The sequence below is a fragment of the Impatiens glandulifera genome, chromosome 1 (assembly GCF_907164915.1).
Source record: "Impatiens glandulifera chromosome 1, dImpGla2.1, whole genome shotgun sequence".
NCBI lineage: Eukaryota > Viridiplantae > Streptophyta > Magnoliopsida > Ericales > Balsaminaceae > Impatiens > Impatiens glandulifera.
In genome coordinates, this window is record NC_061862.1 from 130,964,276 (window position 1) to 130,990,284 (window position 26,009).

The 26,009-nt window shown below is 34.0% G+C and overlaps 1 protein-coding gene across 2 annotated transcripts in view; it reads left to right on the top strand.

Moving 5' to 3' along the window:
• The window catches only part of LOC124919790 (exportin-4), a 28,312-nt gene extending 2,864 nt beyond the window's left edge, over window positions 1-25,448 (top strand). Inside the window, exons 1-32 of one of the 2 annotated variants that reach the window (XM_047460124.1) lie at window positions 1,362-1,385; window positions 1,655-1,763; window positions 2,114-2,212; window positions 3,154-3,196; window positions 4,400-4,471; window positions 4,807-4,902; window positions 5,232-5,474; window positions 5,783-5,966; window positions 7,063-7,174; window positions 7,313-7,399; window positions 7,479-7,617; window positions 7,905-8,001; window positions 8,084-8,146; window positions 8,236-8,345; window positions 9,155-9,259; window positions 10,243-10,316; window positions 11,003-11,078; window positions 11,829-12,023; window positions 16,347-16,418; window positions 17,143-17,214; window positions 17,344-17,408; window positions 17,494-17,596; window positions 17,675-17,806; window positions 19,171-19,314; window positions 20,776-20,883; window positions 20,976-21,026; window positions 21,097-21,174; window positions 21,253-21,366; window positions 23,075-23,271; window positions 24,436-24,505; window positions 24,710-24,929; window positions 25,016-25,448. In XM_047460124.1, the coding sequence (XP_047316080.1) occupies window positions 2,133-2,212; window positions 3,154-3,196; window positions 4,400-4,471; window positions 4,807-4,902; window positions 5,232-5,474; window positions 5,783-5,966; window positions 7,063-7,174; window positions 7,313-7,399; window positions 7,479-7,617; window positions 7,905-8,001; window positions 8,084-8,146; window positions 8,236-8,345; window positions 9,155-9,259; window positions 10,243-10,316; window positions 11,003-11,078; window positions 11,829-12,023; window positions 16,347-16,418; window positions 17,143-17,214; window positions 17,344-17,408; window positions 17,494-17,596; window positions 17,675-17,806; window positions 19,171-19,314; window positions 20,776-20,883; window positions 20,976-21,026; window positions 21,097-21,174; window positions 21,253-21,366; window positions 23,075-23,271; window positions 24,436-24,505; window positions 24,710-24,898 (3,171 nt within the window). In that variant the 5' untranslated portion in view covers window positions 1,362-1,385; window positions 1,655-1,763; window positions 2,114-2,132 and the 3' untranslated portion in view covers window positions 24,899-24,929; window positions 25,016-25,448. Of the gene's footprint in view, window positions 1-1,361; window positions 1,386-1,654; window positions 1,764-2,113; window positions 2,213-3,153; window positions 3,197-4,399; window positions 4,472-4,806; window positions 4,903-5,231; window positions 5,475-5,782; window positions 5,967-7,062; window positions 7,175-7,312; window positions 7,400-7,478; window positions 7,618-7,904; window positions 8,002-8,083; window positions 8,147-8,235; window positions 8,346-9,154; window positions 9,260-10,242; window positions 10,317-11,002; window positions 11,079-11,828; window positions 12,024-16,346; window positions 16,419-17,142; window positions 17,215-17,343; window positions 17,409-17,493; window positions 17,597-17,674; window positions 17,807-19,170; window positions 19,315-20,775; window positions 20,884-20,975; window positions 21,027-21,096; window positions 21,175-21,252; window positions 21,367-23,074; window positions 23,272-24,435; window positions 24,506-24,709; window positions 24,930-25,015 lie in introns of those variants that run through there. The other variant, XM_047460125.1, reaches the window with a different exon arrangement.
• The last annotated feature ends 561 nt before the right edge of the window (window positions 25,449-26,009 follow it).

The following is a 26,009-nucleotide window of genomic DNA, read 5'->3' on the forward strand; positions in this document are numbered from 1 at the left end:
AATGACAATAAGGTCAAAAATTCTCATCCCGTACAAGTTCCCCTTTTCCGGATTGAATCAAACACGTGCAACATGAATCCTTTGAGACAATCAAACCCATAGCTTTTCTCATTGAAGATTTTCTATTTCTTTCTTTCCAGCTGGTCCACCACATGATGAGAGTGATTGATTTCCAGTCGTCCACAATGTTGTTGTTAGAACCCAGTCAATCCATTTGATCCAAAAGTCGGCGACATTTGACGGAGTATCCCATTGGAAATGAAGGATGTCCTGCTGAAGAACCCACATGTTCTTGACAAGGTTGCAATGTAGAAGTATGTGGTCAATGGATTCTTCCCTCTTTAACAAATGTTACAATTGCTATCCAGATGAAATACCTTCCTTTTCAGTTTAGTAGATGTCAGACTCCTCCATGATAACTTCCCAGCCAAATGTGCGACTAACAGATGTTTCATTTAGTGAATGTATAACACATATTCATCACCTTTTCCCTTGAAACCCCAATTTCTCCTTTGGATTCACATGCATGGAGAAACTGCTGTGATTCAGTTTGGCAAACCACACGGAATGGATTAGGTGAGACAAGTTAATGGGAACCAGATGAGAAGAATTTTGGAAGAGGAGATATAGGGACAAGATGGGGAAATGGAGAGAGAGAGCACAACGATGAGAGGATAAGAACATTCACATATGATTACCAGCCTGCTAGTACAAGTGTCAATACATGTATTTATGTCCTCTACCCACATTATTTACAAGATTTCCATCTACCTAATTTACTAACATGCCACTAACCCAACCTGTTAAGTTAATTTGTATCAGTCACCTTCACAATGATAAACATTGGGCGAAACATTTTTCTTTGAGCTGCTAAAACAATGCACTGTCCTTAACCTGTGAAACGATCCTCTTATGTGAGGACTCATCTTTGATTTATTAACTTAAATAGTCCCTTTAATGCTTCATAGACTATTTTTTTATTATCAGGGTGTCTGGTTCAGGCAACACACACCTCGATAATTGTTCCATAGGACCATAGACTTTACTCACTATACATAATTTTCCCCTTATGTTTAGAATGACAGTATGATTATGATAAGTTCATGTGTATGCTCAACCATAATTCTTTCTGCATGTAACACTATGTGAAGCTGTAGAATGAAGACTTCCCAAATTTCCGAACTTGATGCCAATTGGTATGCCTATTTTGGTGTAAATATTTCAGCAGAAATGGGTTGTTGCTGTCTACATTGTTGTTTGTGCCCTTTGATATTATACTTTCAGGGACTCATTACTGTTAGTATTTGAGTAAAACATTTTTCCATATTTGTTTCTACAGGATTGGTGTATTTGCTGTCCGTGTTTAAAGATTGCAGTCAATCTTGGTACTGATATTAATTGCTGGTTTATTTCTGACTAGGTTTAAGATTTTAGCAAAGATATTAACATGTGTGCAACATTTCAAACCCACCATGCCTTTGGTAGAACTATAACTGGCCCAGTTGTCATGCTGCTTAGTTGTCTAGTGCATAGACACTGTGCTGCACATGCTCATTTTTTTTGTTGAGCCGCTTGCTATTTGTTTTGGGCATGGCCTATTTACCTAAGCTCTTACTGAGATGTAACTTAATAACTGAAAATTCTTTTTATCCAGAGAATTCCCAGGTTGCCAATGCAAGATTTCAGGCTGCTGCAGCTATTCGAGAAGCGGCTATCAGGGAATGGGTCTTTCTATCTGATGATGAGAAGAAAAGTTTAATTAGGTACTGAAAAGTGGCTGTATTTTTCATCTATAGTATACCCACAAAATTGACCTAAACATGTAAGGGCATGTAAATAGAATTTGTAGAATAAGCTTTACCATTTATTTCCTTTTTACAGATTCTTATATTTGTCTTTAAGTTCCTTTTTTCTTCTGTAATGTTGGTTATGTATGCATTCAGTCATATAATTGTTTGATGGATAAAATACCTTGGTGTGACCCATTCCTTTAACTGAATCATAATTATCAAGAGTAACTTCTATGCTTCTTACTGTCTGTTCCAGTGCTTTCTTTTATTCGTCTTGCAATGCTTTACTTATTCATCCAAAAAAATACTTTATTTTCTTGCAGTTTCTGCTTATGCTATGTTATGCAACATGCTTCTTCTCCTGAGGGATATGTGTTAGCTAAAACTTCTTCAGTGGCTGCTCAACTTATGAAGAGGGGCTGGTATGCTGTCAATCCTACATACTGACTTTGTATTAGATAGAGCAGTTTTTTTGCATGAGTCTTGTTCTGAAGAAGCGAACTTGAGAGATGCATCAATGCAGGAGTCATATGGGAATACTTGGTTTAAGTATTAATAAGTGGAAAATATTACACAAAAGTCAATACAACCTTATAAGGAATGCAACTGTTACAAATCCATTTAATTGCATATATGGTGAAAATTAGAAGTTATGATCATATGAATTTTGGATTACTACCTTATTTGTAGAAAGAATTCTTGTATATATATTCATAATCACTCATGTACAAAATCACATTAAATAATACAAGAAAGTAAGGGTATTAGTCTGCGTCCAAATTATTCTCTGCTGATCCCACAACAGTCTCTCTTCTCTTAATTAGCAGACTCTACATTAAGCTGAATATGCTAATTAGGAATCATACTTTTTAGGCATTCAACAAGCTCCCACCTTTGTTGTTTTTCTTTCCTCACCATATAAACTTCATATCACAATATCTTTCCCTGTCCAAAAAAATGCGGTCAGTGACTACACATCTAGATACAATTTCACTGGAATGAACTTCCTTTAGTAGTCCAACTCTGTAAAACTTTTCCTTAAGGACAATGGAAAAGAGGATTTACTCATTGGAGATTACGCGGCACCACCAAATGACCCAAAATACAAATTTTGGAAAATAGATATCAAATGCTCGCCAACTTCAGGCGTCATGTTTTAATTACAGACTGTTAACATGTTTAAGGTACAAACGCTCTGAAATATAGATATCAAATACATCATACATGTAACTGGTAGGATGTGCCAATGCATAAAATGAAACATGATTCTAGGAATAAAGATTAGTGTATTTTTAGCTGTACTTGTCTGTATGAAAATAACTTAAAATCTGTAGTTATTTTACCATTCATGCTCGCTGTGCAGGCTTGAATTTTCAGCTGCTGAGAAGGAGACGTTTTTGTATCAGGTACAAGTTTCTCCTTTTTTTGATGGATGTTATGAGATGCAGATAATTTTATCTTTGTTGTTTGGAAGAATGTCAAAATTGCAGACTTTATTTATCACTAGAGATGTAGACTGTAGAGTGAGACCTATTTATAGGGTTATAAGGATAACAACAATGATACTTAATTAAACCTGATCATTAAGATAGATATAACTTGAGTCCATCAAATGATAATTGCTGATGTATTGTTTCAATACTATTGTAGTATCCCATGAAAATTCAAGCAACGAAAATGACTGAAAGACAAGTAGGTTTTCTTTTGGGGCAGGTTATGGTAACCTAGTTTCTATCCTCTAATCTTTCCCCCCAATACTAAGGGCATGCATAAGCGGGTAGTTGGATTTGGGGCATGACAGTATGGCTTAAAATCAATTTGGTGAAGGAACATGTGCTCTCAGTTGATTCATATTATACACAAAATTCAACCAAAAAAAACTAGCCATTGTGAAACAAACTGAGCCTAACCGTTGGAGGTGGTTCCCAAGGCTGCCATAGGTAACAGTTTGGGCTTGCAGGTAGTCTTTGGGGGCTAGCCACCCGTGTTGGCCCAACACTTACTCAATAGATATCATTAATTTATAAGATACACTACCTAACATAAAGTAATAATATTGTAATCAAATCCAGTTATCCTCCTTCATATCATATTAATATTATATTATGTGTAAGTTTCTACCCGACAAGGAGAATTTGCTCAATGAGCGTTTTTGTATTATTTCCAGATGATGATTTACTAAGTGTATCTACTTTTACACACATGGTGTCCACTCTAAATATGGAATGATATACACTTTACATAATCAAATCAAATATACCAAATCTCCATAATTGAATCATATCAACCAAATAGCAAAAGTTAGATATAAATCTAATATCTTGTATTGTCTTCTACATTATGAGATACATTCTCATCTCATTGTTAATATTCCAACATTTGCATATCACATGCATATGTTGCCTCTGGCAAGTGGGGATCTCCCTGAAAATGTTTAATCTTTTCTTGGTAGCTGTTTTCTTGATTTTTGAGCAGTTTTGGAGGTTTATGTAGACATACTCCTGGATTGATTTTGGTTCAAAGATCAGTGTGAGCTTGAGCTCAGTAAACCTTGGTCTTCCAAATATTTATGAACTTGTGTCCTAAACTATTTAACCTTTGGTCCTTAGGTACAGCAGGCCATTACTGGAAGCCATGGCCTGGATGTGAAGTACCGAGGAATCAATTTCTTGGAATGTTTGGTATGAATCTTATTGAATGATAAATTTATTCTTTTGACCTTGGGTTATATACTAATTTGTGATTTATGTTGTCTTATTGGGATCCTTTTTATTATATCTGGGAGTTTTGAGAGATCTGGGAGAGGGAATTTTGACCTCTTTTAATTGTATGTATTAATGAATAAAATTACAAGTACATTTATACAAAGAGAAATAAAGAAAGGGTAACTAACCAACTACTTTAGTTGGTTCCACTAAGAAGACATAACGCCCATTAATTGATTCCTTAAACTAGGAATTCAGTTTCCACACTCTCCCTCAAACTAGTTTGACTATTTCCAGAATATCATTTTCAGATATCGGAGTTCTCACCATCTACTTCAACAGCGATGGGCCTTCCCAGAGAGTTTCACGACCAATGTCAGGCTTCATTGGAGCGTAACTATTTGAAGGTTACTGTACTTAGTACATCATATTTGTATTCTTCTTTCTTTTTTCTCTCACTATTTTTCTTCTTTTGTCACTTTCATTTTCTTGTCTATCTATTATTGTTTGGGCAGTTGTTGATAAAAAGCATATATTTTGTATATGTCTTATTGTTATTATTTTCTTGTCAAAGATGGCGTGCAAAGACTTTTGCATATTGTGATGATCTATTTAGGCTTGTTATTTTTGTGATATCATTGTTGTAGTACTCCATTATCTACTGATGGACAAGTTTATGATCTTCTTTTCTCTTGTTTCTAACTTGTTAGTTATTCTTCTATTTTCTGACTTGCAGACTTTTTATTCTTGGGCACAAGATGCTGGTCTAAGTGTCTCAGACAAAATTATTCATTCTGAATCAGCTGTACCTGAGGTCAATGCATGCTCTGCAGCTTTGCTTCTTATGGTTCAAATCCTGAATTGGGACTTCCGTTCCAATTCAAGTGCTGATGGTGCTAAAAAACAATTTGCTAGTGCCTTTCAAACGGCTAGATCTGACAATTCCTCTCCTAAGAGGTCAGAGTGTGTCATAGTGCAGGCAAGGCACCGTTATGCTTTATTTATAATATACTATCAGAAGCAGTTCTCTTATCATCATTCCTTTAGAAAAAGAAATATAAAATGGTTGAATAAATTATATTTCTGAAGAATCTGTGGTTGAGATGAAATTGTTGTGTTATGAAACACAGGTTAGAGGTAAAGAGCAGAAATTAAAACTAGTTCCATTTCTTCAACTGACCATTAGTTCTTGTCCATGAATGAAGTTTTCATAGATTTTTCTTTGTCAAATCTAAGTATTATCATTAATGAATTGCTTGTCTCTGATTTATTTGGTTCTACTTGTAGCCTGGTCCTTCTTGGTGTGATGTTCTGCTAACAAGTGGACACGTTGAATGGCTTTTGAGCTTGTACAACGCTCTGCGACAGAAGTTCTCACATGCTGATTATTGGATGGACTGTCCTATTGCAGTTTCTGCTCGAAAGCTTATTGTACAATTATGCTCCTTGACCGGAACCATTTTTACACCTGGTATTGAAAATCCTTTCAATTTCACATTAGGTTGCTTTGATTGTTGATTTTGCCTTATTGTTCTAATGACAAGTTGATTGATCTGATATAATGTAGTTATATTATTCTTAGCGTCCTATTTGGTTTAGCATTTGTCTTTTGTCACATTATGAATGGCTTAACATTTCTGAAAATTCACATGGTATCGAAGATATCACCTTAATCCTAACCCTAACCTAATACACTCCACTTAACTCCAGTCCTAATTCCTTAGTCGGAAACCACCATCATAAACTGCCTCCTCCTCCACCGTGTGCTGTCACTTGCGATTCTTGGGACCAAGTGAAGGAGATATATGGGAATGTCAGGAAACAATTGCGAGTCTTACTCTACAAAACAATGCCTGCTATTTGCTAGTATTTTCCACTAAGTTCAAATTGTTAGCTAATGAAGTTGTGATCAAATTCAACGAATTGTTCTTGATTTGAGGAATTACAGGATTATGAGAGCTTTTACGTTAGGTGATTCTTATTTGCATTTGATGCACAACTTAAAAGATTTGTGGTAATATTTTTGGCATGATAATCTCCAATGCTAGCCTCTACATACTTCCATGCTCTTTGAGTGTCCATCAAACCACGGTCAAACATCTCGAGTAGCCCATGTACATTCTTCTGCCTTTAATGTTTCTCATGGATCTCGTCGTGGCCTTAGCCGTGGTTGAGGTGACGACATATGATTGTGAAAATAGTATTCAACTTTGTTCATTTTGAAAATGGTCACATGATTATGTTTCAAATGAATATTTCAAAATATCTACGGTGAGATGTTAGGGCCACATATTGTATTCTTGACAGGGCTACCCCTTTCTTTCTTATTATCTGCTCAAACTGCATTTCCATTGTGCTGTAGAGTTTTTGGCTATGGATGTTTTATAGTATCTTCAACCTGGATTTCACAAATTATTCAGCAAATTGAAGGGGCTTTTGTTGGATAGTGGATACTCTAGCCCAAAAGGCTTATTGTTGTTACGTTACTTGTAATTTACCTCTTTTAGAACAACATCAACCCCATTTGAGCTTGACATTTTTGTTTACTTGATTCCATTTGAATCCAGAAAGTGGGCATATGCAAGAGCAACACCTTTTGCGACTTCTCTCTGGAACTTTAGCATGGATTGATCCTCCCGAAATCATTTCAAAAGAGATTGAATGTGGAAGAAGTGAAAGGTTATATTGCTGTAGATTCTTGAATTTTCTCAACCTTAAAAAGCTTGATCTTCCCTTTCTTTTATTTTTTTCAAAAAAAAGGAGGTCGTTTTGTCCTCCCCTATTTTTTTTATACCTTACTCTTGCGTCTTTCTCCAGTGAGATGCTTGACGGTTGTCGTGCACTCTTGGCCATAGCAACTGTAACAACACCCTTGGTATTTGACCAGCTCTTGAAATCTACGAGGTTTGGAAGTGCTAACGCTCCTAAGATATTCACTTAATTGCTTTGCTTAACAATGCTGACCTATTGTTTTCATATGCAGACCATTTGGCACAGTTACATTCTTGGCTGTATTGATGTGTGAAGTCACCAAAGCCATCATGACCAATTATACTGATGAGGAGAGATGGTGTTGGGTAGCAAGAGACATCTTACTTGATACGTGGACTGCAGTTCTTGTGGTTTGTCTATACATTTCTACCATAGAGTTTGATTCCTTTTCTCCCCCTTCTGTAGAGCTTTTATCAAGGCCTTCTATACTATTCACTCAAGTATTTAGTCGACATGACAATGTGTTTGGAAGATTGAATACTTTTCTCTTATTCCTTAAGATCATGACCATTGATGGCTTCTTACACTTTTTCTAAATTAATGTTTCTGTCAGACGTCATTAGTTCATCTTATTTTGGCATATAATTGTCTCTACTCTAGTACCCAAAATTTGAGCTGGATTTGCAATTTATGACAGCCAACGGATGCTAATCGACAGAATGTTTTTCTTTCACAAGAAGGAATTGTTGCTGCTGCTAATCTGTTTTCATTAATTGTTGAATCTGAACTAAAGGGTAACTCTAAATTTCTTCTTGTTATACCACTCGATTTGTTAGTTATTCAAGTTTTCAGATCTTGCAATGTTGGTTTCTTTAGTGGCTTCTTTAACTGCTTTTGGTGATGACGATGAAAATGAATACCGTCAGGCTTCTGTGTCTGGTACGCGTTTGTGGCTATCTTTTGTCTAACTTAATGATTTAATTTCTGTTTGATGAATTCCAGTGTTCTGATAGCTCATCTTATTGCAGCCATGGATGAAAGGTTAACCTCATATGCTCTTATCGGGAGAGCAGCTATTGATTTTACTGTACCATTACTCACAAGATTGTTCTCCGAGCTTATTGCCAAGCTTCATCAGGTGATTATTTGTTTCATCAGTTACTATCTTATTGTACACTTACTTAATTTTTGGTGGCTCTGCTGTATGTAGCAAAATTTGTAGATTGTACTATGTTGCTTTTAAGTGGAAGATGCCATTTCACTAAGAAAGGCTCCTTTTCTATCTATCCTTAGAATTAGGGCAAGCCAAGGACCAAAAGAAGTGTTGTTTATGTACTCCTGGAAGGTGTAAAGAGTTATTAAGAAAAATGAGTCATGTCACAGCATATTGTAAATGTTTCACACTGGCCTTCTTATTCATCAGGGTTCAGATCTTGGTGAGTTATCACTTAAAGCTTCAGGAAGTTACTGAAGGAGCCACCTTAATTAGACTAGAGGCGAGTTTGAAATAAGTTTGACATCTTGATTCAGTTCGCTCAACATTATGATTTATAATTTGTATTCCTCACTCTTTCAAAGGAGGAATTCTTCTCGAAGGATATTTTTTCAGTTATTAAAGGGAACACAGGAGATATGCATTTAGAAATCGAGTGCAAGAGTAAGTTCCAGTTTCTGGGCATCCTAGCTGACCTGGAAAGCTAATGTGGTTGAATGAGAATAATGAAAGTTTTCTATGGGAAGGGATTGGTAGTGTTGATTAGAAAGAAAGTTCTCTGCTAGAGGCATTCATTAATTGAAGACGCATGCATGCTTTCTGAAGGACTCCCAGATTATATATATAGTTTCCTTGAGTAATTGGGCTATTCAATGGTTTAAATGTCTGGATCACTTAAGTTGCTCAAGTTTGGTCACAACTGCTAACTTCAAATGTTTTGGCACCTATTGTAGGGAAGAGGAATATGTGACCCAACTGAAACTTTAGAAGAACTTTACACGCTGTTATTGGTAATTGGTCATGTGCTTTCTGATGATGGAGAAGGCGAAACACCCTTGGTAATATACCATTACTTATGTTCTTTTTGCTGAAAATCTTTTCCTTCAATTTATTGAATGAAATGGCCAAACGGCACTTACAAAATTCTTGAAGAAAAATTTAAGGTAAAAATACTCAACATAAACATTAAAAACTTATTAGATAATCTATCAAAAAATAAACCAAAACGTATAATATTTCTTCTTCTTGACTTTTGTTTGCTAGTCTTTGACTGTAACTATGTTGTGATATGTTTTGGGTGTTACACTTCTTCCTCAGTGCAGATATATGACTGAGAATTCCACGTTTTTTAGGCCCTTGATGGAATTAGTAATATGTTTTTTCTTCATTCAGGATAGAATAAGAAGAAGCAACTTTGACTTTCAATTGACTAATCTATCTACAGTTACTTGTATATTCTGTTGATAACTCTGTAGTATAAAGGATATATCATCTCACTGCAAAGGCGAAGGTGAAGTGCATTGGTTTTTATAACAATCTTTCCGTGACATTCTTAAAAAGGGCAACACGTTGGTCAGTTCATGTTGATGTCTTTGTTTACATAACAAACTTTTCATGACCTTCTTAAGCAGGACAAAACGTTCACCTTTTCATGTTGATGTCTTTGTTTACATAACAAACTTTTCATGACATCTCTGTAGAAATTTAAAGAGAAATGTGATTTCATATATTTGGATTTCTAAACTATTACAAGGATGCAATGATATATTGGCAAAATTTGAAGATATTAATTATTAATAAAAACAACTACCTAGCTTATATAAATGCTCTTTTGTTGGGAAACAAACTACTCCCAACCATTTTCTTGGAAAGGCAAATGATTCATTGGAATGGGTCAAGTTTGATAATTCCTCATTCTCAAACAGGATGAAACAGACTAATTATTTCATATTATCCATGATCATTTGATTATGAGCCTTGTTCTTTATGGACTTCATTGTGATAGCGTTCTAATGATCTAGAAATTCTATTGATAATTCAGGTCCCAAAGGCTATCCAGGTTTATTCAACGGGGACAGTTGAAATAGAAAAACATCCTGTTAATGAGCTTTCCAGGTGAACTTTCATTAGAATAGTATCTGTTTTGCTGATTTAAAAAAATGGTATATATTTTGGTGATTTCTTCTTGTGATTTAAGAGGTGTCAATTTAGTGAATACATCAAAACATTCATCACATAGAGTAAATGGAGTTACTATATTTTTAAGAACATTCAAAGGAGCGATAAAGAAACCCTTCTAACGACATGAGGCAGTAGATTCTAAGTAGTTGATGTGACCCTGTCTACTAGAAGAACATGTCGCACCAATGGTGGATACCATGAAGATAATATCAAAGGGAGAGAGATTGATGATGAAAAAAGTTGTCTATTTTTTTTTATGTTATAATACTGTTTGCATAGGCTGCCTATTACAAAAAATAACATTTACAAAAAGGCAATGAATTATACTACAAATAAAATATTTCAATCCTATATTTTAATCACCAATCACAATCAACAATCAGTTTGTCCCCTAATTGATTTGAGCAGTAACATTCCATTCTCAGATTGAATGACTTTAGGTAGGAATATTCTTCCATATTTCCACAAATAATTATCATCATAGTTACATTAAACATAATTCTAATCTAATTGTATTCATATATCTATTCTTACTACAGCTCTTTATATTTGATCTTTGTACTCATATCATTTGCTTATAACAAAATAATACCAACTACTACATGTTCTTTTGTATGTAGCCTGATTATAAGATTTGCTGAGCAGAGTTTGGATGCAGAACTGAGGGCATCATTTTTCAGCCCTCGTCTAATGGAGGTGATGAGAAAGTTACCTGTGGCCTTTATGTTTAATTTGTCCATAAAAATGTCATTTTGATATATTGTGGCTTTTTGGTATCTTCTTCCTTGTACAATAACTTGTACTTTTAAGGTGAACTGTGATTAAATGGTTGATTTATGTCTATCAATATTTAAGGCCTCCTTGGGTATTCTTATGCACCGTTTGTGGTGGCCCAACCTATGCTTTTAGACATGTGCACATCATGACCTATTGGGCTTATTTGCACCAACAACTTGGTATTCCAAGTTATATATTCTCTAGAATGTAAGTTGAATCGCTTGAGTTTGTTCCAAGAGTAGATACAGATGGATAGATTCTGACAGGCCGTGGTGGAAGGCTGTTAATAAGTGTCTCTGCATATGCAGATCATGCCTATTGGCCACATGACTCATTATTATCATGTAAATTTTTAAAGAAAATCTTTCTATGGATGAACCTGATGTTTCATTTTCTACTTTTGATAAATTTTATTTTAAAATACATTTGAAGCTTTCCGGATTTTAGAGAAGGGTGGATGCTTAGTTATTTTGTGCTTTGACACTAATTGACATGACTCGAGACATAATTTATGCCCTGTTTATTGATTTGTTCTGCTGATCTCTAATGAAAATTACTTTTGCTTCCTTTTTTCTTGGTGACTTTGAACCAGAGTCTTATAAACAAAAATCATTATACAATATTTTACTATCATCTTCAGTTAGCATCTGAGTAAATATTTTTGTGCAGGCAATAATATGGTTCCTTGCAAGATGGTCTCAAACTTATCTTTTTCCGCCTATTAGAGAAAACCATCAATTGGATGGATCAAATAAATCCTGGTTTAGTTTTTTCTTTGGTGACCAAGGTAAACTTGTGCTCAACGTTGTCTTAAGCATCTCCAAGACAACATTCATATCGTATCCAGGGGAGAAGGAATTGCAGGTATGAGGTCTTGGACTGTGTCTTTTCTATTTATTTTGCTATTAATTTTCCAAATTTGAGAGATAATTCTACATCTTCATTTTTCCTAAAAATGTTAAAGTTTGTATTAATATAGTTGTCAGTAAAGCAACTTCTAATAATGCAAAAAATGACTATGCCATGTTTTGATTATGTGAACTCAATGTTTTTCATTGAATAACTCAATCATTAAAACACGTTGAATTATCATCTTATTTTTTTATCTTCCTATTTCTAGTTTCCTTAATTTGAAAAAATGATTTTTTCTATTCTTAATTCATCAATATGCAGCAGAGCTAATATCTAGTTTACTTGATTGGCAATTGAGAGTTTTAATTGATTCATAATTGAGAATGACCTCCCATGAATGTTCTGCAAGTTGTGTTCAAAGTGTGTATATTTGTTTTAGTCCAATCATTGTTTTCTTTTGCTGATAAAAAAAATATGAGAAAGGACAAAAGAATCTTTGAGAGATGGACAAAAATGTTATCAATTTAGTGATAGTTGGTCATTTTAATAGTAAAAGTATACGTTTGGCTTGAATATTCACATATAATGGGATAAAAATAAATTTGTGATTTGATCACATAAAATGGGACATATATAGTTTTGTTGAATTATCTCTTCATCTTGGATTTGTGCAATTTTGTTTGCACTCAACATGTTGCTTTGTTTACACTTAACATATTGAGTATTGTCAGTCTTTACCTATTATCACACTCAATGTCTTTTAAATATCTGAATTTCTCATGTCAACTTAAACTAACTATTTGAATCATATTATTCCTCTTTCAATTTTCTACATAGTTGAATAACATGAGACATTTTTCGTACGTAGACTAGGTTGCAAAATGTAGAGCCCTGAACACAACTTAGCATTGCCAATCGTCCTCCCCGATTCCGTATCCTGAAATTCACAACCATTCGGATAGAATTTGGTAAGACATTTTAAATCATGACAAATCTTTTCTAATTGACAATAGATTGCACTCAAGATTTTGAACGAGAACATTTTTTAAACAAATGTTAGGCGTTAAGAAAGCTGATCCAATTCCTATAACTCTTGCGGACGCGCCGTTAGCCACGCGAACGGTGGACAAATGATTTTGAATACAAAAATCATGTAGTAGAGATAGGTTCCCTGTCATGTGTTCCGAAGCCCCTGAATCGACAATCAAATATTTAGAGTTAGATGTACCTAAGTGAGCTTTAAACGCTTTGGGACAGTCGGAGTTGATTCTACCGAAGGCATTTGCGGCAGCAGAACTGGTATCGTTGTTTTCAGAGACAAGTTGCAGCAACCCGAGAATTGACGAAGAGCATCCAGTTGGATGTCGGTCGAGGGGGCAGCCGTAGCAAAAGAGGGTTGCCCATTCGAGGCAGAGTTAGAGGGAAACTATCATTTCTTACCGGAGCCACCATCGCTCCCAAATCCGGTGATCCCACTTATGAAGCATGGGACACCAACAACGGCCTTGTCATGTCCTGGCTTGTTAACTCCATGACTCCTGAAATTGCTAAAATCTATGTCAACGGGTATGAAACCGCAAAAGACATTTGGGACGCCGTTAAGGAAACCTACTCTCAAAACAACAATACGTCTCGCTTTTTTAAGATTGAACTCAACATTCTGAATCTTAAACAAGGGACTCTCACGGTAACTAAATATTATACCGCGTTATGCATTTATTGGCAAGAAATCGATGCCGCTGAATCGCTTCCTTGGACAAACCCAATCGACGCTGATATTTACCGCAAACACTCTGCTCAAAAAGGTGTTTTAAATTTCTGTCCGGTTTAAATAACAATATTGATGGTGTTCGGTCACTCATTATTTCAAGGAAGCCACTACCATCGTTTAAAGATGCATTTGCTGAGATTTATCACGAAGAATAAATACTCCATCTCATGATGCCGGTTGGCATACCGGATGACATGGCAGCTATCGAATCTGAACCTGCCGCCCTTCTTACCAAATAATCCGTCCTCAATGCTCGTCGTAGTGGTAGACCATTGTGCGACCATTGCAAAAAAACTAGTCACACCAAAGACAAATGTTGGATAATTTTCGGAAAACCCGTCGATTGGAAACCAAAGCATGAACATTCAGCCACCGCCACTCAATCACAGCCGCTTTCCAGTGCTGCCGCTCACTCCGCTGCCTGACAACCCTCTTTTGCTACGGCTGCCCCCTCGACCGACGTCCAACTGGATGCTCTTTGTCAACTCCTTGTTGCTAATTCCGGGTTGCTGCAACTTGCCTCTTGTAACAACGATACCAGTTCTGCTGCCGCAAATGATTTCGGTAGAATCAACTCCGACCGTCCTAAAGCGTTTAACGCACACTTAGGTACATCTAACTCTAAATATTGAATTGTCGATTCAGGGGCTTCGGAGCACATGACAGAGAACCTATCTCTACTCCATGATTTTGTATTCAAAGTCATTTGTCCACCGTTTGCATGGCTAACGGCGCGTCTGCAAGAGTTGTAGGAATTTGATCGGCTTTCTTAACGCCTAACATTAGTTTAAAAAATATTCTTTATGTTCCAAATCTTGAGTGTAATCTATTGTCAATTAGAAAAGATTTGTCATGATTTAAAATGTCTTACCAAATTCTATCCGAATGGTTGTGAATTTCAGGATACGGAATCGGGGAGGACGATTGGCAATGCTAAGTTGTGTTCAGGGCTCTACATTTTGCAACCTAGTCTACGTACGGAAAATGTCACATGTTATTCAACCATGTAGAAAATTGAGAGAGGAATAATATGATTCAAATAGTTAGTTTAAGTTGAGATGAGAAATTCAGATATTTAAAAGACATTGAGTGTGATAATAGGTAAAAACTGACAACACTAACATGTTCAGTGCAAGCAAAATTGCACCAATCCAAGATGAAGAAATAATTCAACAAGTTTGTTATTTAAGTTGTTCCATTTTCTCCAGATATTTATAAATAATTCTCTTGGAGTTCTTTTATTTATATTTTTTATGCCTTACATGGAACATAATAACAAATTTTGTGATCTGCCGCAGTTCTTGCTTTTGAATGTTATATGAACTCATTAAGCTCCAAGATTTATCTGAATTTTTTTGATTTTTCTTTTTCTGTTTTATTTACTTAATTTTTTTTGGAAAACGGTTTAATGCAATTTCATTAAAGAAACCCAAAATTGGAGACGAATCCAAAATGAGTCATGACTCATGATCAATGCTAGACAAATCCTAGATTTAATTAAACCAAATGAATAAAAGACAAAAAACATACAAAACTTACAATATTAACTGTCTGATTCAAATGAGAAATTTCATCTTTGACTAAGCTCCATTGTCTTCAAACGGTGTTATTCCTTTTAGGCTTTCTCCTTTTATTTTAATTATTGAGAAAAAAAATAATCTTATTATAAGGTATAGAAGAGAAGACCCTCCTTTACTATGGATAAAATATATCACAAGTCATAATGATAATATATCACATGTCACAGTGATAAAATATTCATAGTAGTATTATAAATATGGACTTAATGAATATTTATATGGATAAAATATATCACAAGTCATGCTTGAATATTGTGTAATGTACTTATCTCTCATCTAGCATTCGAAATTCCTTCTCATCTTAATGAAACTGTTTTCTTATTCTCCATCTACATTTATTGCACTAGATTATTTCCCTTGTATCAGTTGGTTACTCATCGTGTCTTCATTTTATTAATCTTGATAAGTATGAGATCTGATCTCCACACTTCAAATAAGGGACCTAAGAAAATATTTAATCTCTCCATGTCATCTATGTTTGTTGATAATATTAATAAGAAGGCAGATTTATTCTCTCCACATTCTCATTTCCTAATTTATTATGTAAAACAGATTATAATAGGATTACTAATTGGTCATTTTGCCTTCTGGAGATATTTACACAACATTATGTACTCTTTTTTTCCCTGTGATGTTGTAGTTAATGTTTGTATTTTTTGTGTGTCACTTTTATTGTCTTGGTCTTCTTACGTATTTTGTCGCTTTTGTTGGTTTTCTTTTGTCTCTTTCCATGTTTATAACTTTACCATTTCAAAATAAAACTAATTAGACATTTTGATTGGTAAAATATGTTTATTAACATAATATACACAAAATGTTATTTTTTTGATCACTTGGATTAGGGTTTTTTTTTAGCCTGTATATGTTATTGGTTGTTCCTGTATATTATGCTATCATTCACTATCCTATATTTTGATTCTGCATCTTCTTCTTCCCTTTGATAGAAAATGAGCAGCTGTTTGTTCATTTTTCCATATTTGGCAGGCTCTTACTTGTTACCAGCTTCTTCATGGATTGGTTAGAAGAAGAGATGTTTGTGTACAACTTGTTACCTTAGTAAGTTTTTCTCCATTTCTTCTCTGCTTATTCTCAATGGAGTTTCTCCATGTAAAAAAGTTCTTGCCGTTAAACTGATTAAGAAAATGTTCAGATCATTCCAAAGACATTATTGAACCAGAAACAAGAACTTAGAGATAAAGTCTAAAACATGAGAAAAAGAACAAAAAGATTAATATTATCCCAATTTTTGTTTCTGTTCACTAATAGAATTACAATTTATATACATGAAGGATAATTGGATTCCTTAACATCTAGACCTACATTCAACAGTATTGTATACTTAAATAAAATATAATCAGATCCCTTAATCCTAGGCCCTTAAAACTAAACTATTCTGATACCTAAATTCTAGGCTTATTTACAGCAGTAATATGTACTGCAATATAATATAACTAAATAAGGAGGCAGATATTCACGTTAGCTGCCTATGAGTTCACATTTTATCATATATCTTTGCTATGCTTTGCCAAATTTTAAGAAAGTTATTCTCTGGAAAGGCATCATGTTTTTATTAGTTGATGAATCAATATGCACCACTGCACTATACTATTATGATGAGGCAATCATTGATTGATTTCCTTATAGAATATGTTTACTTTTAATATCCATGTTTGTCGTTCTTTAACAGTTCTTCAAGGATGTTCATAACATCTTATAAAATATCTTTATGTTTGAGCTTATTATGTTGTCATGTGACATTCTGCTTGTCTAAAATATCCAGGAATCATGGAATGACATAGCATATGCATTTGCAAATGAAAAATCATTGTTTTCATTAAATGCTGCTCACCAGGTAAGGTTTACAACTACAGGATGTGGTTGAGAATTTCTTTCCAGTCTTCCTGTTTTTGTTAATTAACGAAAGTCCTATCAGTTTTTTACCTTCTAAATTGTCATTAAAGACTTCCTTCATTCTTTGAAGCGTTCACTGGCTCAGTCTCTTGTCCTTTCGGCTTCTGGAATGAAAAGTTTAGAAGCATCAAATCAGTGAGTCTAATTTTCTAGCTTTCCTACCAAATTCTCATTTTGGAATCATATAGATAAGATCTGACGACGTTTTGAAATTCATAAGGTTTGTGAGACACCTTATGGGTCCTTTAACGGGTTATCTACTGGAGATGTCCGGAAAAAATGATATCAGGAATGTTGCTCATCAACCAGACGTTATTCTATATGTAAGGACAATATTCTGGTGAAGGTAATGGCTCATCTCAACATTTAACAAACTAATTTCTTGAAATGATATTTCCTAGGTAAGTTGCTTATTTGAGCGGTTTCGTGGAGCTGCCAGCGCCTCTGAACCTCGCACGCAAAAGGCAATATATGAAATGGGCTTTGCTATTATGAGTCCTGTTCTGACATTTCTTGAAATTTACAAACATGAGGTAGTTCTTGTTTGGCTATTATTGCTTTGGAATATTAAAAACCTCCTTATACCATTTTTTTGTCATACGAACAATGTGGAACATATCTTAAAAGAGAAAACAAGCTAGGATGTAATGGCTATGCTATTCTAATTTGGTGCATGATCTTGCTTTGGCAGCAAATGCATTTTTAGATTTTTTTTCCAATTGTCAGCCAGACTGAGTTCTAAAATTTTCTGATTAGGTGGAAGTGTGGAAAGGAATAAGCATTACATGGTACTTCTTATACTAACCATAATGTTAGGATTATAAGTTAATGTTAGTGAGTGTGATTGATTTGATGGTAAGATGTAAGCAAAAGAAATCATAATATCTGCGAAATGGCAAAACTTTAAATTTGAATATATGCACAACAACGTATGAAACTAAAAGCTGCATGGTCTAGTCTTAACATTTAACAAGGTGGAATATTTTCATGATTGGTCAGTTGTCACCATTATTCTTGTATTAATTGATGCTAAGTATGGTGAAGCCATCTCTAACTGTATCTTAGGTAAAGCATAACGAGGACCAGTTTGGGTTTTGTGAAATAATCAACATATGGCGTTTTTTAAAGGATTTGTTGTAGAAAATGGTCAATGTGATGTAAAAACGTCATCAACATAGTAAGTGTGGTATTTTCCCGTATTAGTATGCTGGCACTCTTGTTGTGGTTTAACATAGGTCAGGTCAGGTTTGACTTGTGCCCGGGAATCTTACTCGTTTCCTGTCAACAACATTGTGAGCGTGGCCTTGCGTCGTATTGAACATACATTTTCTCACTTTTGGCCCGGTTTGGCATTGGTTTGACCGGGAATCTGCTTATGCCTACGCTGTCCTAAGATACCCTAAGTGACCAATGATCCAGCAACATTACATGAAATTATCATGTTATATTTTAGTTATGTTTTTATCTAATAATGTATTAAATTAATTAATTAACTTAGTCATGAGAAAGAGAGATCCAGAGAAAAGGAGAATATTTATTTCTTTAGTAAATTGATTTGCTATTTTAGGAAAAATTATGAACTGCAACTATGTAGAAAGTTTAGTATTCCATTTGTAAAAAAATCATGTATGAGCAAGTAGTAACTTTGGGTATAACCTAATTTAATACAAAACTTTGAGTACAATTTTAGTTTGGTTTGATTACACAACTGAAATTAGAAATAGGCAATGGCAATCCCAATCCTCACCCGTAAATATATAGATAGGTTTATTTAGATAATGAATAATATCATAGTACCCTAATATTAACTTGGTCTACATGTATCTATATCTTCGAAAATTTAACCTTGTGATTTCAATTAAATTATTTAAACATGTCTGACTCTTCCATATAATAGTTTGCAGTTGTCTACATGTTGCTTAAATTTGTTGTTGATTGGGTTGAGGGACAAATTATCTACCTTGAAACTGAAGAAACTGCAGCTGTTGTAAACTTTTGTATGTGTTTGCTCCAAATATACTCTTCTCACAATATTGGCAAGGTATGTCCTTTGTTCATCACCCTTTATGTATACTTGTATGTTGTTTAGCTCATATGGGATTGGTTGTTTAGAATGCATCTGCATTAATTTTGTCTTGATATGGTGTTTTTACATGTGTCAACGTTCAAAGACAAATTTAGAACTTATTTGAAATAGGTGGCTACTAAGTCATCTCATTTTGCAAGCATGGTCTCATCTTTTCCCACTTGTACTTTTATATTTGTATAGGAAAAAGATTTAAAATCCTTATATAAAAGTTGTGAGAAAGGTTTGAGTCATCCATGAACTTTGTTCAATCCCAATTCATTCATCAAACTCAAATAGCCCCATTTTGTTGAAGTAGATCCCAGTGAACAACTTTAGATCTCATAAAATTAAAATTTATTGGATAGTGTTTGTCCAATTTATGTGGAGTCGAGTATTTAAGTGAATGTGACCTTTTTTTTTTTTGCAAAATTCCATTCATTTATTTAAACGATTACTTGTATATCACAATTCCAAAAGTCACCAAAGAAACTAAAGTATTTCTCTCATTTGCTTAACATATGTGTTGGCTTGACACATATATGGAAGTGAAGTGTATTGTCCAATTCTAATTTGATCATTTCCTCTAATTGTTCATGCGAAGTATCCAAAGCTTGTCATTTCATCAAAGTTTCACAAAATCTCTCCCTAAAGCAAATTGCATTGATCTATGTAGCAAGTTGGGAATGTTCAACATGTATCATGTTGTAATATTAATCACCATTTATCATTTCCAGTAAATTGATATTATTTCTTCCATTTTTTTATTCCTACGAGACTTGTTTTCTTCTTAGGAGTCTCTCTATTTTCAATGTTTTCTTTATTGTCTTATATATTCTCAGGTATATTCATCTTGTAACCCATAAAAAAAAATAAGAAATACATCACAAAGAACACATGTTCTTCTTGTCTTCTTGAATCTCTTCGGTAGTAAGCTATCATATAATATTTGGTTTTTGCTAAGAAGCCATCATATAATATGATCCAAAAATAAAAAGCTAACGAGTCTCTTATCTTTGATTATTTGTAGAAATCTTACACAACATAATAGAGATCATATATTTAAGGTGATAATATAATAACCAAATCTATATCATATTAATATATAGTATGATATATGATTTTAACGTCCTAATATAATATAATATTTAATATTTCAACAAAAATAAAGCCCAAGGGAGATGCTGTTTTATACTACCATTGTATCTCTGTAAAAGATCAACTAGAACCTACCTTTAATTTTATTTTTTCTCAATTGACCTATCTTGATATGTTTCCTGCTTCTCATCATAATTTTGCTGAACATGACTTCTGAATTTGGCATATCTTCTCAAAATATTTGCTCATTCTTTAGGATTGTTACTGTCATGCTTCTTCTATTTCTTTTTTGTGGTTGTGTTTCCTCGTTGATTGACCATGAGTACATTTCTTGTTCAGATTTCCCTTAGTCTTTCAAGCACTTTGCTCAGTGAAGCTAACACTGAGAAATATAAGGATTTACGAGCTCTTTTGCAGCTGCTTACACATCTCTGTTCGAAGGACCTGGTATTCAGACTTGTTTAATTTTCATCAGAAGGAATCTATAGTTTTGTTAATTTTTACATTGGCTTAACCAGTTTATTAACAACAACCTGCAGGTTGACTTCTCTTCAGAGTCGATTGATGCACAGGGTATAAACATTTCTAAGGTATGTTATAGTATTTTCTTATTCTGTCTTGGAGTTTCTCTGCGATTTCTACTTAATGAGTTTCCTGCAGGTGGTTTATTTGGGTCTTCATATAGTCACACCTCTTATTTCTTTGGACCTTCTGAAATACCCTAAGCTCTGTCACGATGTAAGATTTTACCCATATACAGGATTGCAAACCAAACACACATCGTGAAGCTAATTTTACTGTTTCTTTTAATTGCAGTACTTCTCACTATTATCCCATATGTTGGAGGTATATCCTGAAATGGTTGCACAGTTAAATAATGAATCCTTCTCAAATGTTCTTGGAACTCTTGACTTCAGTCTTCACCATCAGGTAAGTAAGAATTTCATAATTGGAAATAGGTAAAAAGATCAAACGGTGAACCTATACAAAAGATCTTAAATCATGGACTAAACATTAATTCAACTCACCGGACTTATTGAATTAACTTAAATCAACACATCCTGTCTAGATCTTCACGTTTATGCCATTAATGATCTCACTTTTGTGCAAGTCTTATTTGTACTATTCACCTTCTTCATGACTTTTACGCGGACTATTAACTAGGTGGGCCAAGTGAGCTAGTTTAAACTTTAATGACCTATCTGAGTCAACTGAATATGCTTATTAGTCCATCAATGGAATTTAAAAGTTCATTGGTAGTTGTACATGTTTTATATTGTATTTGGTATAATCAGCTTGCATTGTGTGTTAATAATCCGTGTTAATAATTCATCGTTTACGCACAACGTCAAAAGCATTTACAAACTCGAAACCAAAACCTTACAATCAATCATTCTCCCCATAAAACACAAACCCAACTCCCCAAAACCTAAAAATCAGTCTGATACAATAAAAACCGTTCAAAGAAAAACAAACAAAAACAATATATGAATAGTAAAAACATACCTTCTTACCTTTTTGGATGATGTATAAATTATTCATTCTTACCTCATTTTTCTTTCATCTTCCAATTGACTTTAAACACTTCTTCCTCCTCTTTATTACCTCTTCTTAATGACTTCATCTTATCTTTCCCACTGTTTCTTTTCCATCAACTACCATCTTCTATCTACATTAATCCCCTCTCGACCTCCGTCCCATCTCTTTCCACCCCCTTACCCCGTCCATGTCTCTATCCCTTTATAACATGTATATATCCAAAACAAAACAACACCAAGCCCAAACAAAAATCAAAAGGAACATATTACTTTTTCATAAAAACGCATCCCATTCCATGTACCTCTATTCATCTTCTCTTTTCCTCCAATTCACCTCTACTGTTTTGACCTGGTCCCACTCTCTATCTCCTACCTGCAGCCCTTTTTCCAAAAAGCATCCCAATACAAACAAGCAAGTACAAACCTTTTCTATTCTAATTACTCCAATTCATATTCTAGCCCTGGTTACTTTTCTAAACATACCATTGAAACATCATTGAATATTTCCTTCCTTTAACCTATCTTAACTTCTGAATCATTCAGATCCCTCTCAATAAATCAAGATATATTCCACTTCTATACCCATCAAATCCTCACCAAGAATAACTATGAAAAAACTGGAGTATGAAGAAAATTAAACAATTAGTAAAATAATATTTTTTTTGGGTAATACTTACAATACCCATTTTTGTTTGATGCACTTGCTTTAGATTCTTCAACACTCGCTATCTCCAATTTTCCAGACTATCCATTTTATGTAGTCCTAAGTTCCTCTAATAGGTCAACAATTTCCCCCACCTACTTACATGGATTTCCATTTTTACCTCCACCAGGGTCATTTCCTTATTTAATATTTCCTTTAAAACTTATGCACTCGTTGTAAGGAACTACACTAGATTTATGCGTGGTGTGACATTGTCAAAGTATTTTATTGTTGTGGTTCACTTTTTTTTAAATAAGGACATGAAAAGAATCCACTAGTTCATTTGCATTAAAGAGTTGATTGACTTATTTATTGTTTAGGACATAGAAGTTGTTCAATGGAAACAATATTCTATTCTAGCGGTTTCCTTTATAACTAGCTCCCTTCACTGGTGTAGGACTTAGAAGTTGTTCACACGTGTCTAAGTTCTCTGAAGGCCCTCGCTTCATATCATTACAAGGAGACAGCTGATGGTAAAGTTGGTTTAGGGTCACATGCGACAGGCCATACTGACCGTGATGGAAAATTGCAGGAAGGCATCTTGAGTAGATTCCTCCGCTCACTTTTACAATTCCTCCTATATGAGGATTACAGGTAATCTTGTATTATGGATTAAAGGTCTAATAGGATATCTTAGCTGACATAATTGAAAACTCGAAAAATCCATCATTTGAAAACTTCGTTTGACTTTGTCCCTTGAACTATAAAATCGTGATCCAACTCTCACATGTCCAAAGTGATGGAAAGTTGGTGCATAAATGGAAGATTTTAGCATTAGAGGTATTATATCATATAAATAGATCAGATCTATTATGTGATAGATCTTGAACTTTGAAACATCTATTATTAGGACATAATACTGACTCATAAGGTTTGCTGAATAAAAATGTTAGGTCTTTTTATAGAAGATGTTTTAACTTGTCTACCATCTTTCTCTGTCTATCTGGTAAAAACTTAATCATTAGCTTTCAACTTTATACTGGGAACCACCTTAGAGGCTTCGCATGGTTTAGATTCTAGTAATTGAATCTCCAAAAGATCCAAAACTTATTTTTCATAGGATGGTTTTTTCTTTATTTTAGGTGACACTTCAATCCCTAAAACTATCCTAAAATGTTCATTTCTTTACTATGGAACTTCTCTTGATGCATTAGCTTCAAGCTTTTATGATTATTTATATTTCCATCATTTTCAGATGATCAAAATGTCATCTACTTACACATCTAACAGTATCGAAAATGAATTGTGATTGTATTGTCATGTTTTCTGTGATCACAATATGTAATTCATATAGAAACAAAGAGTAATGCACTTCTTTGAAGGTCAAACTCAGATATCACAGTTGTGAATTTGTCAAATCAAACACTAGGAAACCTCTAAAACTTGCCAACAACTTTCCTTACTCCCCTCTGTTATATTACCTTAGCAGCTCGACCTTTTGATTAACAATACAAGAATTAGAAATGAAAGAAATTATAATCCCTAATCTCCTGCAAAATATTGCATTATGTAATATTTTCTTAACATGAATAAATCAACACGGGATAAGCAAAAACATGTTGAACTTCATGTATTGACGACATCAAGCTTAACATAAAAAAGAAAGGTGTATAAATATTATCTTAGCAGATCCATGACTTGAAAGTTATTGTGAAAATGAATAAGTATTTGATCTTTCTTTACCTATATTTGATTACTGTTGAAATTGTGATTTAGTTTCTTCTTATATATTTACATTTTGTCTTTTGGTCGAACCAGCATTGATCTAATAAGTTCAGCTGCTGATGCTCTTCTTCCATTGATCCTATGTGAACAAGGCCTCTACCAGGTACTACTTCCATGAAGCCTTTTGTAGAAAATTCTCCCCTAAAATGATTTAACTAGATTTTCAATTTACGTGAAATAATGTTTTGGGAAATATTGTATAGAGAAACAAACCAAAGGAAAAAGGTTACTGTATTTTACAAATCTTCAACTGTTTTGACTGGTTTTCAGTTCTATTTTTTATTTATTACTTGTTGTCTTTACCCAGAGGTTGGCACATGAGTTAACAGAAAGACAGACAAATCTGATGTTCAAGTCTCGATTGACAAATGCATTGCAATCTCTAACGAGCTCGAATAACCTCTCTACCAAGCTTGATCGTCCAAATTACCAGAAATTCAGGAAGAATTTGCATAATTTTCTCATTGAAGTCCGTGGATTTTTGCGGACAATGTGATGCAAACACAAACACTATTTTTTTCTAACAGGTGTGTTTATTAATTAATTTACCAGGTTTGAGCCTTTTCTTCATAATATGAACATCTTCTTACTGGCATCCATTTCTTATGACCAGGTCTATCCAGCTTTCATAGAAACTCTTGTGCTTAATCATGATATCATAATAGCTTTTCTTGAGCTCAAAGAGGAGGATGGGATCCACAGGAGATGAAAGTTAAATGATCAAATGTAGCATCAAAGTTTCTTATGATAAACTTGTGACAAAAGGGGATGAAAGCTTTACATTTTGGTCCGGATTTTTTAATAATGGTCAACATGTTGTATATTCCAGAGTTTTGGGCCAAAAGTGATGTATGCCTAAGTTTAGGGCAATCATTTTGTTGCTCCATTTTTTAATTCATTTGGTAATAGGTACTATGCTTTCAAGTTAGGGTTTGTTATTCATTTTTAAAAATCATAATTCTTTGGAGATAGGCCTTGTGCTAGGTGCAAGTATTGATTTTGGTTGTAGTACATGTACTAGAAATAAAACATTGTATTTTGTTCATTTGCACAGATTGCTCCTCACTATATTTCATTGAAATTGTTTGTCATTAAAGTTTTTTTAAAAAAATAAATAAATGAGAATTATGGTTCTCGCTTAGTTTTGTGGTTCTCGCTTAAACTCAAAGCGCCTTCAGAAGAAATCGAACTCATGACCTCTTTGTCTGATGTCTCTTAAGGAAGTTATTAGTTGTTTATCCTCTCTTTGGTTGACTATTGATATCATTATAAATCACTTACGAGATCAATTTTAAGTAAAATTTTAGGACCTGTAGGATTAAAAGATTTTTTTTTCAAACTCTTGAATAAATCAAGAATAAGGGGATGTTCATTGGAAGGGACTATGTGAGTTTATTGGTATTTTTTTTTCTTCACTCTTTTTTTCCTGCAAATTGTTTGTGAACGTTCTCTCAATTTTATTAAAAAGTTGACAATTTTTTTAATAAATCAATTCTAATTTTTATGATAAAAAAATTAAAGAAGAAATTACTGAAAACTCTACTTATTGATCTTCTTATTCATGCAATTGAAGGGTTGCAAATAGTTAAAAAAATTCTAAATAAATT